Genomic DNA, 12,749 nt, shown 5'->3' with positions numbered 1-12,749 from the left:
GTGGAGATGGTAAGCAGCACCAAGTTTCCTGGGGGTGCAGATAACTGACAATATAACCTGGTCCCTACACACCGGAGCTCTTGTAAAAAGAGCTCAGCAGCGCATGCACGTTTTGCGTGGGATGAAAAGAGCACAGCTCTCTCAGCACATTCTACAGAGGCACTATAGAGAGCCTGCTGACCAACAGCATCTCTGTCTGGACTGGAGCCTGCAATGCCTCAGACTGGAAGTCTCTCCGGAGAGTGGTGAGGACGGTGGAAAAGATCATCAGGACTCCTCTTCCTCCTATCCAGGAGATCGCAAAAAGCCGCTGCCTGACCAGGGCTCAGAAAATCTGCAGAGACTCCTCCCACCCCCACCAAGGTCTGTTTTCACTGCTGGACTCTAGAAAGAGGTTCCGCAGCCTCCGAAGCAGAACCTCCAAGTTCTGTAACAGCTTCTTCCCTCAGGCCGTAAGACTCTTGAACGCATCATAATTAAATTATCTTCTCGACTCCCCCCAAAAATGGATTAACTGGCTGGAATATAAAGACAATATAACATACATCCATAAACATGGAATATAAAGACAATATAACATACATCCATAAACATGGAATATAAAGACAAAATAACATACATCCATAAACATGGATGCATATGCAAAAGTGCAATATATTTATCTGTACAGTAATCTATTTATTTATATCTGCACCTTATTGCTCTTTTATCCTGCACTACCATGAGATAATGCAACAATATTTGGTTCTTATCTGTACTGTAAAGTTCACATTTGAATGACAATAAAAAGGAAGTCTAGTCTAGTCTAAAGTTTAATTGTGTTGTAGAGACACTGAGATTAAGTCTAAATTCATTGTGTTCTTGAAACGGCACAGATTCTTTTCTTGGTATTTTCAACTAACTTGAAGTGTTTTGTCAAGAGGATTATTGGTGATGTGTACATTTTTACAATGTGCTTGTTCTATTTTGGGTCGAAGTAAAACAAAGAAAACAATCTGAAGTTGTTGTATTTTTAAGTTATGTCATTATTTTACCCATCCGTGAGAATAGATTTTCCTCCATGTGGCCCCTGAGCTAAAATGAGTTTGGCACCCCTGGTTTAGAGTGTGATTGGTGGGGGGAACTTTAGTAGTCTTGTGTATGGGGGCCCAGAATATGGTGCTACACCCCTGTCCATGGGACAACCAATAATGACCTGTAGTCCAAACTCTAGAGAACCCCAATCTTGGTATATTTAGACTTAACTTGGACTGGTTTCAGCATACTTGATGCACAAAATATATCAAAGCATATGTATTAACCGTGACAACTGGAAAACTAGAACCATGACACCACACCGTTTTAATTACCCCTTGTTGATGAGAGTTGCTTTTTAAAAAGTGCTGTTAAAAAAAGTCCCAGACACGTTTAAAGAATGGCAAACAGACCAGCGTCTATTTTGGATGTGAATAACATCCATTCCCAGTTCAACGTGGGCTCATTATGGTGGAAGTGGTTCCCGGGCCAGGAAGTTTCATTGCTTTCCAAATAAATCTCACTAAACAGAGCTGTGATCCAAATTCCTCATCTTGTGGAGTCCTCCCTCCGTCTCCGCATGACGTGAGAGTGCTGAAAGAGCTGGGCATAAAAATCACACCTTTTCATTGTGGACATCACAACATGTCAACAGATCAAGCTGACTTAAGGACAGCACTTTGAAAGATACACTTTTAGATAAAACAGAGCCTCACTTTGTCAAGTGAGCCTTCACTACCTCCTCCTAACTTTCATCATATTACCTGGCATGACATCAATCAGCATGTGTGCCACACAACATCACTGTAAGTTAGTTCAAATAGCAGATTGTTTTTAATTACAACCATGGCTTTATTAAATAGAAGGAAAAAATCTCCCTCATTCATGTTGGCCGATCTTAGTTGTTGGCTGTGTGTGAGGAAGAAGATGTCAGCGAGCGTAAACATCTCTCTTGACATGGCTGCAACTAAACATCTCTCTTGACATGGCTGCAACTAAACATCTCTCTTGACATGGCTGCAACTAAACATCTCTCTTGACATGGCTGCAACTAAACATCTCTCTTGACATGGCTGCAACTAAACATCTCTCTTGACATGGCTGCAACTAAACATCTCTCTTGACATGGCTGCAACTAAACATCTCTCTTGGCATGGCTGCAACTAAACATCTCTCTTGACATGGCTGCAACTAAACATCTCTCTTGACATGGCTGCAACTAAACATCTCTCTTGGCATGGCTGCAACTAAACATCTCTCTTGGCATGGCTGCAACTAAACATCTCTCTTGACATGGCTGCAACTAAACATCTCTCTTGACATGGCTGCAACTAAACATCTCTCTTGGCATGGCTGCAACTAAACATCTCTCTTGGCATGGCTGCAACTAAACATCTCTCTTGGCATGGCTGCAACTAAACATCTCTCTTGACATGGCTGCAACTAAACATCTCTCTTGACATGGCTGCAACTAAACATCTCTCTTGGCATGGCTGCAACTAAACATCTCTCTTGACATGGCTGCAACTAAACATCTCTCTTGGCATGACTGCAACTAAACATCTCTCTTGACATGGCTGCAACTAAACATCTCTCTTGACATGGCTGCAACTAAACATCTCTCTTGGCATGGCTGCAACTAAACATCTCTCTTGACATGGCTGCAACTAAACATCTCTCTTGGCATGGCTGCAACTAAACATCTCTCTTGACATGGCTGCAACTAAACATCTCTCTTGACATGGCTGCAACTAAACATCTCTCTTGACATGGCTGCAACTAAACATCTCTCTTGGCATGGCTGCAACTAAACATCTCTCTTGACATGGCTGCAACTAAACATCTCTCTTGGCATGGCTGCAACTAAACATCTCTCTTGGCATGGCTGCAACTAAACATCTCTCTTGGCATGGCTGCAACTAAACATCTCTCTTGGCATGGCTGCAACTAAACATCTCTCTTGGCATGGCTGCAACTAAACATCTCTCTTGGCATGGCTGCAACTAAACATCTCTCTTGGCATGGCTGCAACTAAACATCTCTCTTGGCATGGCTGCAACTAAACATCTCTCTTGACATGGCTGCAACTAAACATCTCTCTTGGCATGGCTGCAACTAAACATCTCTCTTGACATGGCTGCAACTAAACATCTCTCTTGGCATGGCTGCAACTAAACATCTCTCTTGGCATGGCTGCAACTAAACATCTCTCTTGGCATGGCTGCAACTAAACATCTCTCTTGGCATGGCTGCAACTAAACATCTCTCTTGGCATGGCTGCAACTAAACATCTCTCTTGGCATGGCTGCAACTAAACATCTCTCTTGGCATGGCTGCAACTAAACATCTCTCTTGGCATGGCTGCAACTAAACATCTCTCTTGGCATGGCTGCAACTAAACATCTCTCTTGGCATGGCTGCAACTAAACATCTCTCTTGGCATGGCTGCAACCCCCCAACAGCCCATCTCCTTGTGCTGTGTGGCGTCAGCTGCAATGAGCTCCAGATGTGGCCTGGCACCTCTCCAGTCCAACCACTGGATGTGGTTTAGGAGGTAGTATGGGAACACCACCCACTGGCCCACTCCATGCAACTTCTTCAGTTTGGGAGTGAGCAGTTTGTGTCGGGTGTGATGCTTTGCACTGTTTGCACTGCACAATGGGAAAGGTCGGTATTTGTCTCAAATGCAAACAGCACTACGATTCAACTGCCGGCCCAGGGGATCAAACCCGGCCCAGCAATGACATCATACGGGCCCTGGAGTTCAGTCCAAAACTTGGGAGACAACCTTATTTGCAGCAAATTGGGAAAAACACTGGATTGTTGCTGTTGTGTAGAGGAACTTGGACCACACTAAAAACATTGGCAAGTGCACTGACATTTTAACCGTGCTAGCCAACATAGAACTGTAACTGTGTTGATAAAAACAGACTAAAACAAAGTAATACATGGGTTGTGCCAAGCTAAAGGAATTTGTAAACAGAGTAAAATGAAAGCAGATGGTGTTCCAATAATGAGGATAAATGATAAGTACAACGTTTATTATAATAATTAATAAATATTGTCCAAAATCCAGAAAATACTAAAAGCTACTTGTAGTCCAAAATCGAGCTCCGTTTCGTCCACCAGGCGACCGTGGAGCGATGGAGGCAGTGCAACAGCGGCTTCCAGCGCCGTCCTGCCCACAGCTCCAGTGCCACACCTGGACAGACAGCAGAGGGGAGCAGCACAACACACCACACTCTCAGCCTAAGACTTTAGCTGCACCAAGCACCAACAACATGCAGGGAGCCAAACTCACTGGCGAGGCAGGAACTGATTGCCCTTCCACTGCGTCTTGTCCGCACTATGGTGCTGGAGTCCTTGATGTCGGACTGCTGTGGTTGTGCGCCACGGTCCTCCTCACACGCCGTCTTGTCCGCACTATGGTGCTGGAGTCCTTGATGTCGTCCTGGTGTGGTTGTGCGCCACGGTCCTCCTCACAAGCCGTCTTGTCCGCACTATGGTGCTGGAGTCCTTGATGTGATCCTGCTGTGGTTGTGTGCTACGGTCCTCTTCACACGCCGTTTTGCCCGCTTTCCTCTTCCGCCGCCTATTGCTCCCCTCAGGTCTTTTATCTTGCTCAGGTGTGTTGATTCCAGGGTGACTGATTGGGTGTGGCGAGTCACCTGTGCGGGGGTCTCCAGAGCAACAAACTAGGAGGCATCAACTTAAAAATGCACACAATAGAAAACAGCGAACCAAACATGTGTATCAACAACTTAAATGAACTGAAAAGCCATGCAAAAATATGGAGAAACAAAAGTCACTCTCATTTTGTCTACATTATAGAACACTAGGGTCCAAACATGTGATTTACATAACTGAGGCGTTCCTCAGGGCACCCCATCAAGTCCTCTCTTTTTTGGCAGTTATGTATTGTTATTGATGTAACTATGGTGTTGCTGTAGCTTGTTTATTTAAAATGCAGTCACTAGTCATTTGTTCAACTTCTCTAGTGGTGTTCCTCAAGGTTCAATTTTAGCTTCTCTCTTTTTCAGCATTTGGGCTATTCAACCGGTGGTAGCCTGCGAGCTCAGTTCAAATAACTTGTAAGAGACTCACAATTTTGCAGCAGTCTTAGGCCCCTTAGGTGTTCCAGGGTAAATCCCACCTAACCTTATCCTTGTCCACACACACACACCAATGGTCGTTTAAGACCCCTCCCCCCTCCGTCCGCCGGCGCAACATGGAAAATGCGCAGGTCATAGTCACCTCCAGTGTTGCTTTGTGTGCAACTTCTTCAAATAAATGTAACTTATCTGAACAATATCCAGTGTTGTGCTATTTCAATGAAGTGGAATCCAGTGTGACTATTGTAGTGAATCACACCTGAGACATCATCAACTAATCACATCTTTATTACACACCTAAACAATGTGATAAAGAACATTTGACAACAATCAATCTAGGGATGTAGATATCTGGTCAGGACACTCCTCACTCTTTTGCCTTCACCTTCATTGTCCATTCCTTTTTGCTGACTTGATAAACTCTGGACCTAGACGTTGAGTCCGGGACATACATAACTGATACAGTCTGCTTTGCCAGTCCAAATGCATTCGATGTTTTCCATAGTCTTCACTCGATGGCCAGGTAATACAAAGCACACGCTATCTTTTTTTATCACATCCACGGTAGCCCGCATTCTCGTTGACTCTCCTTGGACAAATGGACGTAGTTTTTCACTAAGTAGAATCCCAGCTGACCTGGACATTGGAAAGTTCTCTTGCCGTCTGAGAAGTGTTGTATCCCAAATAGCTGCAATGGCTTTCTCTTAAGGTATTCATGTGTGATTTCCACAAGTGTCTGTACATGTAGAAGAAGGAGAAACACGGCATGTCTGGATGACTCACCTCCATATTTCCAGTGGTTAGCTCCAAGTTACCAAACCGCTTTATTATGAAGCTGGCTGTGGTGCGTTCTTTCTGACGTCACTTCCTGTGTGGGGCGCAGTCTTTCTGACGTCACTTCCTCTCCGAACTCAGTTTGTAAACGATCAATGAGTCCATACAAAGCTAAGAAGCGGAGATTCAAGAAATACACGGCGCACTTACCCGTGTAAAAAATGATCCAATGAGGGGAACCTTAAACGATGATTTAGTGTGGCTGACACGGGCTTAGGCTAAATAATTATTGGTTTAATGGGTTATCCGACTTAGTGTAGACATAGCCTTAAAAACACTAGACTGCTCTCATAGAGGGGATCTTTGACTAGCTTTTTTTTGCAGAAGGTCCCTTAAAAAAGCAGACCACTCCTGTAACTCTTGACAAATAATTAGACCAAAATGAAATGTCTACTGTAGAGGAAGTGGGTTCTTGGGAATAAACAAAATAAGACACGTAGTGAAGGGAGATGTTCGGCCCCCCGGTCCTTAGCTTTCTAGAAACAGTTTAGTTGAATATCCCTTCTGTGCATGTTCATCTCTTTTGTTATATTGCCAGGCTTTCATTCTTGGTTCTCTTTGCATATTTTGTCCACGTCCAAAGTAAAACAATGGGAGGTTGTTTGGGATGAACAAAGGTCCGGTGGCCAACATGCCCAGACGCTCTAAACACAATAATCATCCAAAAACGGCCTAAATTGAATGCAAGGACAAAATGTGGCTAATTAAAAATGCTAAGATCAATGCTGAAAAATCCAAAATAAATCCAAAAGGAAAATGCTGCAAAAGCCAAACACACATTTGTCAACATGTGCTTGTGATAAGAAGATAAAGGAAGTACAAAGGCTGGAACACATTGATGCATTCTTTACCAGTTCCATATTTGCACACTGTAACAGGCACTTTGTTTGAATAAAAAGTATATGAAAAGACAAAAAGTTATGTGACTGAGCTCATAACTCAAAACACTTGTATATCAAATGTAACGTTTCCCATTGAAATTAATTAAAATCTATTGAATCGGTGCTATTTTCATATTGTGACTATTGTATGAAAAATAATACAATAGAATGTACTAAAAATAACTAAGTCATGTAATAAAAATGTACAGCTCTTATCTTGGAGAGTGGTCTTCTATGGTATCTCCTTCATGTGACTTCTCGGTCAAACACACCATCAGCGGCTTTTCCAAATTTTTATGGATAAATGTCCGCTGTTTGTATATTATTCTAACAGTCTTGGCTGGCGTTAAACTCGTCCTGCTTCAGCGACTCACTGTCATGTTTTTGATGATTTATTTCTTTAATTTAATGATCATAATCCACTTCTTCTTCTCAGCACTGTCTTTCAAATTGACATGTTTCCTTTCCACGGTTGGAAAACAAAGTTATGACCATCTAGCTATGCTAGCGGGTAAAAGCAGATGTTTTGGTCCGACCTTAAGGGGGTTCACTGTGACATGTTGTATGCCAACTATGGCAGGATGTTTGGGACTCAAATTGTTGCTTGCAACTTAAAGCATAACAATTAGCCAAGAGACAGCTTTATCTCAAGACACCCTCAAGTTAGGGCACTCTTAAATTGAGGTCAAAGATATGACTTCAGGGCCAAGCCATTAATGTACCCAGGAAACACAATGTATAAATGCAGGATACAATGAACTGTAAAATATTCATTATTAAGCAAAGTGTGCTGCACATTGAGCTAATTCCATATTTATGTAAATGTTTACTTTACCATGAACTATATTCATTCAAGTCCTCCATATTAGTGTTACTCATGATCACAACTACACTGCTTGTAAGTGTAAGTTATCCAAGAGGATTTCTCTCTTTTCTCACATAGCAAATGGAATGGCCATTAAATACTCAAGATCATTTTCCCATAAACATCTGTCAGCAGGCCTGTTGAGATCATTTTAAAAGAGCGGATCAAGAGAAATATGTGACTGGCAAGTGAAAGACTAAACACAGCATTTTGCTTTTGGCACCATGGAAACACCAAATGAAGTTTGAAAAGTCACATGGAAAAGAAGTCTCATGCTGTAATAATGTCTTTTTCCTCTGTAAGGTAATGTGTTGAAATGAGTGCTCACTGACTTTTTGTGTGTTTGAGACTATTTTCCCAAACAGTAAGCAGGGAGAATGGATGAGGTCACTTCACATGCTTAGCTAAATCGTCTTAGAGTGTGCTTCCCCCTGCTGCCTGCCAGCAGTACTACATGCATGACATGAACACTTCCCCCTGCTGCCTGTCAGCAGTACTACATGCATGACATGAACACTTCCCCCTGCTGCCTGCCAGCAGTACTACATACATGACATGAACACTTCCCCCTGCTGCCTGCCAGCAGTACTACATACATGACATGAACACTTCCCCCTGCTGCCTGTCAGCAGTACTACATGCATGACATGAACACTTCCCCCTGCTGCCTGCCAGCAGTACTACATGCATGACATGAACACTTCCCCCTGCTGCCTGCCAGCAGTACTACATGCATGACATGAACACTTCCCCCTGCTGCCTGCCAGCAGTACTACATACATGACATGAACACTTCCCCCTGCTGCCTGCCAGCAGTACTACATACATGACATGAACACTTCCCCCTGCTGCCTGCCAGCAGTACTACATACATGACATGAACACTTCACACTGTTGTATTGTGCAAACTATTATTATTCTACACAATTGCCAGTTGACACTACAACACTTTTACTTTTCTTTTGCTGATATTTTTATTTCATTTAAACTCTTTCAATTCCTTCTACTTCAAACTGTTTTTAGTTCCCCTGTCCCCTGCGTGTACTTCTTTGATACAAAAGCAGTGAAGTTGTGTAAATGGTAAATAAAAAGAGAATACAACAAATCCTTTTCAACTTATATTCAATTGAATAGACTGCAAAGACAAGATATTTCATGTTCACACTGATAATTTGGTTTGGTTGTTATCATCAGTCATCAACAATTGAGAACAGAGAAATGGATATTGGAACAGTGTAGGTCTGACTTGGTAGGATATGGACAGCAAGTAGTGGGCAGAGAGAGAGAGAGAGAGAGAGAGATCAGAAGGCACACGAAAAAGTATCTACATTTGATTGTTTACATTTGATTATTAACAATCCGGGGAGGGTGTTAGTTTAGGGTTGTAGCTGCCTGGAGGTGAACTTTTATTGCGGTTTTGAAGGAGGATAGAGATGCACTTTCTTTTATACCTGTTGGGAGCGCATTCCACATTGATGTGGCATAGAAAGAGAATGAGTTAAGACCTTTGTTAGTTCGGAATCTGGGTTTAACGTGGTTAGTGGAGCTCCCCCTGGTGTTGTGGTTATGGCGGTCATTTACGTCAAGGAAGTAGTTTGACATGTACTTGGGTATCAGGGGGGTGTAGCGGATTTTATAGACTAGGCTCAGTGCAAGTTGTTTGACTCTGTCCTCCACCCTGAGCCAGCCCACTTTGGAGAAGTGGGTAGGAGTGAGGTGTGATCTGGGGTGGAGGTCTAGAAGTAATCTGACTAGCTTGTTCTGGGATGTTTGGAGTTTAGATTTGAGGGTTTTGGAGGTGCTAGGGTACCAGGAGGTGCATGCGTAATGGAAAAAGGGTTGAACGAGAGTTCCCGCCAGAATCCTCATGGTGCTTTTGTTGACCAGAGAGGAGATACTATAGAGAAATCTCGTTCGTTGGTTGACCTTTTTGATTACCTTGGTTGCCATTTTATCACAGGAAAGATTAGCCTCTAGAACGGAACCTAGGTAGGTGACCTCATCCTTCCTGGTGATAACAATGTCACCCACTTTTATAGTGAAGTCATTGACTTTCTTAAGGTTGATGTGGGACCCAAACAGGATGGATTCTGTTTTACCCAAGTGTATGGATAGCTTGTTGTCAGCGAGCCAGGTGCAAGTTCTACAGAGTTCAGCACTGAGGATTTTCTCCACCTGTGACTTGTCCTTGTCTGATACCAGCAGGGCCGAGTCATCAGCAAACAAGAACAATTCACAGTCGCATGCTGATGACAAGTCCTTTATGTATATTAGGAACAGTAAAGGCCCTAATATACTGCCTTGGGGGACTCCACAACTCACTGATAGGGGGGTGGGGGGGGGGGGGACACGGTGCTGTTCACCTCTACCACCTGTTCCCTCCCCTCCAAGTAAGATTGCACCCAGCTCGATGAGGTTTTGTCAAATCTGATTGCTCTGAGCTTATCCAACAGTATAGCGTGGTTAACGGTGTCAAAGGCCTTCTGAAGGTCCAGCATAACCACGCCCACATCCACCTCATGTTTGATGTGGTCGCTCAGATAGAGAAGGCATGTGTCAGTGGAGTGGTTAGTTCTGAAGTCAGATAGAGAAGGCATGTGTCAGTGGAGTGGTTAGTTCTGAAGTCAGATAGAGAAGGCATGTGTCAGTGGAGTGGTTAGTTCTGAAGTCAGATAGAGAAGGCATGTGTCAGTGGAGTGGTTAGTTCTGAAGTCAGATAGAGAAGGCATGTGTCGGTGGAGTGGTTAGTTCTGAAGTCAGATAGAGAAGGCATGTGTCAGTGGAGTGGTTAGTTCTGAAGTCAGATAGAGAAGGCATGTGTCAGTGGAGTGGTTAGTTCTGAAGTCAGATAGAGAAGGCATGTGTCAGTGGAGTGGTTAGTTCTGAAGTAAGATAGAGAAGGCATGTGTCAGTGGAGTGGTTAGTTCTGAAGTCAGATAGAGAAGGCATGTGTCAGTGGAGTGGTTAGTTCTGAAGTCAGATAGAGAAGGCATGTGTCAGTGGAGTGGTTAGTTCTGAAGCCGGATTGTAATTTGTACATGAGTTTATTGGTGGCAAGGTAACTATCGACCTGTTCATAAACTATTTTCTCCATTACTTTGGAAATGGAACTGAGAATAGAAACAGGTCGGTAGTTGCCAGGTTCCAATTTGCTTCCTTTTTTAAAGAGGGGAGTTACTCTTGCTATCTTAAAATCTTTTGGTACTTGGCCTTGTGTAATTGATAGGTTTATTATGTGCGTGACGATCGGGGCAATGATGGAGGCAGAGTCCCTGAGGAATCTGGAGGGGATATTGTCAAGGCCGGTGGCCTTGTTTGGGTGGAGCGCGCTCAATTTTTTAAACACCTCATCAGCTGTGACCATTTCTAATTTGAAATCATTGTTGGATACTCCTAGCTTTCTGTAGAAGGCTTTAATGTGTTCTACACCAAAGCGACCAGAGTGGTGGGACAGCTTGTTGACAAGAGTTGCGGCTATGCTGGTGAAAAAGGCGTTAAGTCTGCTTGCTACCTCCATTTTGTAACTAGGGTAACGAGGTCTACATGACATGACATTGAAGGCGTGGGGTAACGAGGTCTACATTACGCAGTCCCCGCACAGCCTCACCAGCTAATCTGTCACACTGAGCTCAGGTTGTGCCAGGCTAAATGCTACGGTTGGAGGGGTGCTTTTAGGAGCTTCTGCAAATGTTCTTGGGGTGCTATGTGGTAGGCTAGCTGGAGCCTCTTGTTCTTCAGGCTTGAGAGTTCTGGACAAGCCTCAAGGAGCAGTTGACACACCTTTTCATGACTTTGTTCTGCAGCCTTATTACATCATTGAAGCATTATCAGGATTGTTGTCTTTTTTTCTGATTTGATTTCAACTTTGATATTCTTACCTTGTGTAGAGCAGATGCACCATCACCATCAGAGATCATTGGATCTGCTTTGTGGTGCAAAAGCAATCTAGCGACATCCAGGTGACCACAGAAGGCTGCGCGGTGCAGTGGCGTGGCACCGCCCGGTGTCTGAGGAGACGCACAAGCACCATTCTCCAGAAGAAAGTCACACACAGTCAGATGTCCGCTGCGACTCGCATAGTGCTGAAACAAAAAACACAATGATGTCATTTTAGTAAAAAGCAAATGGAACAGAAGGATCGGACATCTTAACCCACAAGAGCTGTGTATCCTGCTGTGTCTTTGAGGTTGGGAGGGATGCCTCTCTGGATGAATGATCTCACCCTTTTTAAGTCTCCATGCATGGCAGCAGACCAGATACCTGCAAAGTAGAAGGACTTAGGTTAGTGAATCAATAATAAATGCATACTAGGTGCAGGTTAAACACTACAAACCTCGTTCGAAATCCATCTCATCAACTGTCTGGGAGACACTGGAAGACGAGACAGGAAGCGAACAGCAACTATGTTCTCCATTAGAAGACATGTTGTGTTTGTCTCGAACTAAATCAAAATAGATTTCAATTAGTTTTAGTCATGAATTGATTAATGTGGACCCCGACTTAAACAAGTGGAAAAACGTATTGGGGTGTTACCATTTAGTGGTCAATTGTACGGAATATGTACTTCACTGTGCAATCTACTAATAAAAGTTTCAATCAATCAAAAGCCTTCGCATTGACAGCAGCTCCGTAAAAAGCCAGAAAATAAAGTCGAAATGAGAAACAAGATAGAAAATACAGCGATCAACCAAAGTGGTTTAAAATACAGCCAGTTAGTTATTCACCCGTCCATACATTTTCTATGATTCAAGAATACAGTAATTCAATAAAGAATACAATACTTCAATACAGAAGTTCAATAAAGAATACAATAATTCAATAAAGAATACAATACTGTCTGCCTCGATTCGATGTTGTTTTTTTCCGGGTACGTCATAAATGACGTAACTAGCATCATGTCATCACGTTGGCCAATTTGGCCAATTGCAGCGCGGCAGCAGAAAGACACCTTCAATGACCCACAAATAGTTGTCAATTTAGTTCGGTATCTATCTAGAAAATCTTAAAATGTTAAAATATTATTTTATCAAACACAAATTTATG

At 43.1% G+C, this 12,749-nt stretch overlaps 1 protein-coding gene across 2 annotated transcripts; it reads right to left on the bottom strand.

Moving 5' to 3' along the window:
* Window positions 1-4,064: 4,064 nt before the first annotated feature.
* On the bottom strand, window positions 4,065-12,561 carry ankrd39 (ankyrin repeat domain 39). Of its 2 annotated transcripts, none has more exons than XM_061985831.2 (5): window positions 12,541-12,561; window positions 12,040-12,147; window positions 11,863-11,966; window positions 11,585-11,788; window positions 4,065-11,510 (listed from the first exon to the last, which is right to left on the bottom strand). In XM_061985831.2, exons 2-5 carry the CDS (start codon window positions 12,128-12,130, stop codon window positions 11,358-11,360), a joined length of 552 nt encoding a protein of 183 aa, XP_061841815.2. In that variant the 5' UTR covers window positions 12,131-12,147; window positions 12,541-12,561; the 3' UTR covers window positions 4,065-11,357. The 2 variants fall into 2 exon arrangements, with proteins under 2 accessions (XP_061841815.2, XP_072770381.1); XM_072914280.1 differs by lacking the exon at window positions 12,541-12,561 and adding an exon at window positions 12,240-12,473.
* Between the last annotated feature and the right edge of the window lie 188 nt (window positions 12,562-12,749).

The sequence above is a fragment of the Nerophis lumbriciformis genome, linkage group LG12 (genome assembly GCF_033978685.3).
Source record: "Nerophis lumbriciformis linkage group LG12, RoL_Nlum_v2.1, whole genome shotgun sequence".
Lineage (NCBI taxonomy): Eukaryota > Metazoa > Chordata > Actinopteri > Syngnathiformes > Syngnathidae > Nerophis > Nerophis lumbriciformis.
The sequence above is the reverse complement of the archived record's forward strand: the minus strand, read 5'-3'. Positions and strand labels throughout refer to the sequence as shown.

Excerpts from the sequence above, each read along its gene's own strand:
- ankrd39 (XM_061985831.2), bottom strand. The coding sequence starts at position 12,130 with ATGTCTTCTAATGGAGAACATAGTTGCTGTTCGCTTCCTGTCTCGTCT. Across the intron at positions 11,967-12,039 it reads TGAGATGGATTTCGAACGAG|GTATCTGGTCTGCTGCCATG; the intron begins GTTTGTAGTGTT and ends TCTACTTTGCAG. Across the intron at positions 11,511-11,584 it reads GTGCATCTGCTCTACACAAG|GCTGCAGAACAAAGTCATGA; the intron begins GTAAGAATATCA and ends TGATGTAATAAG.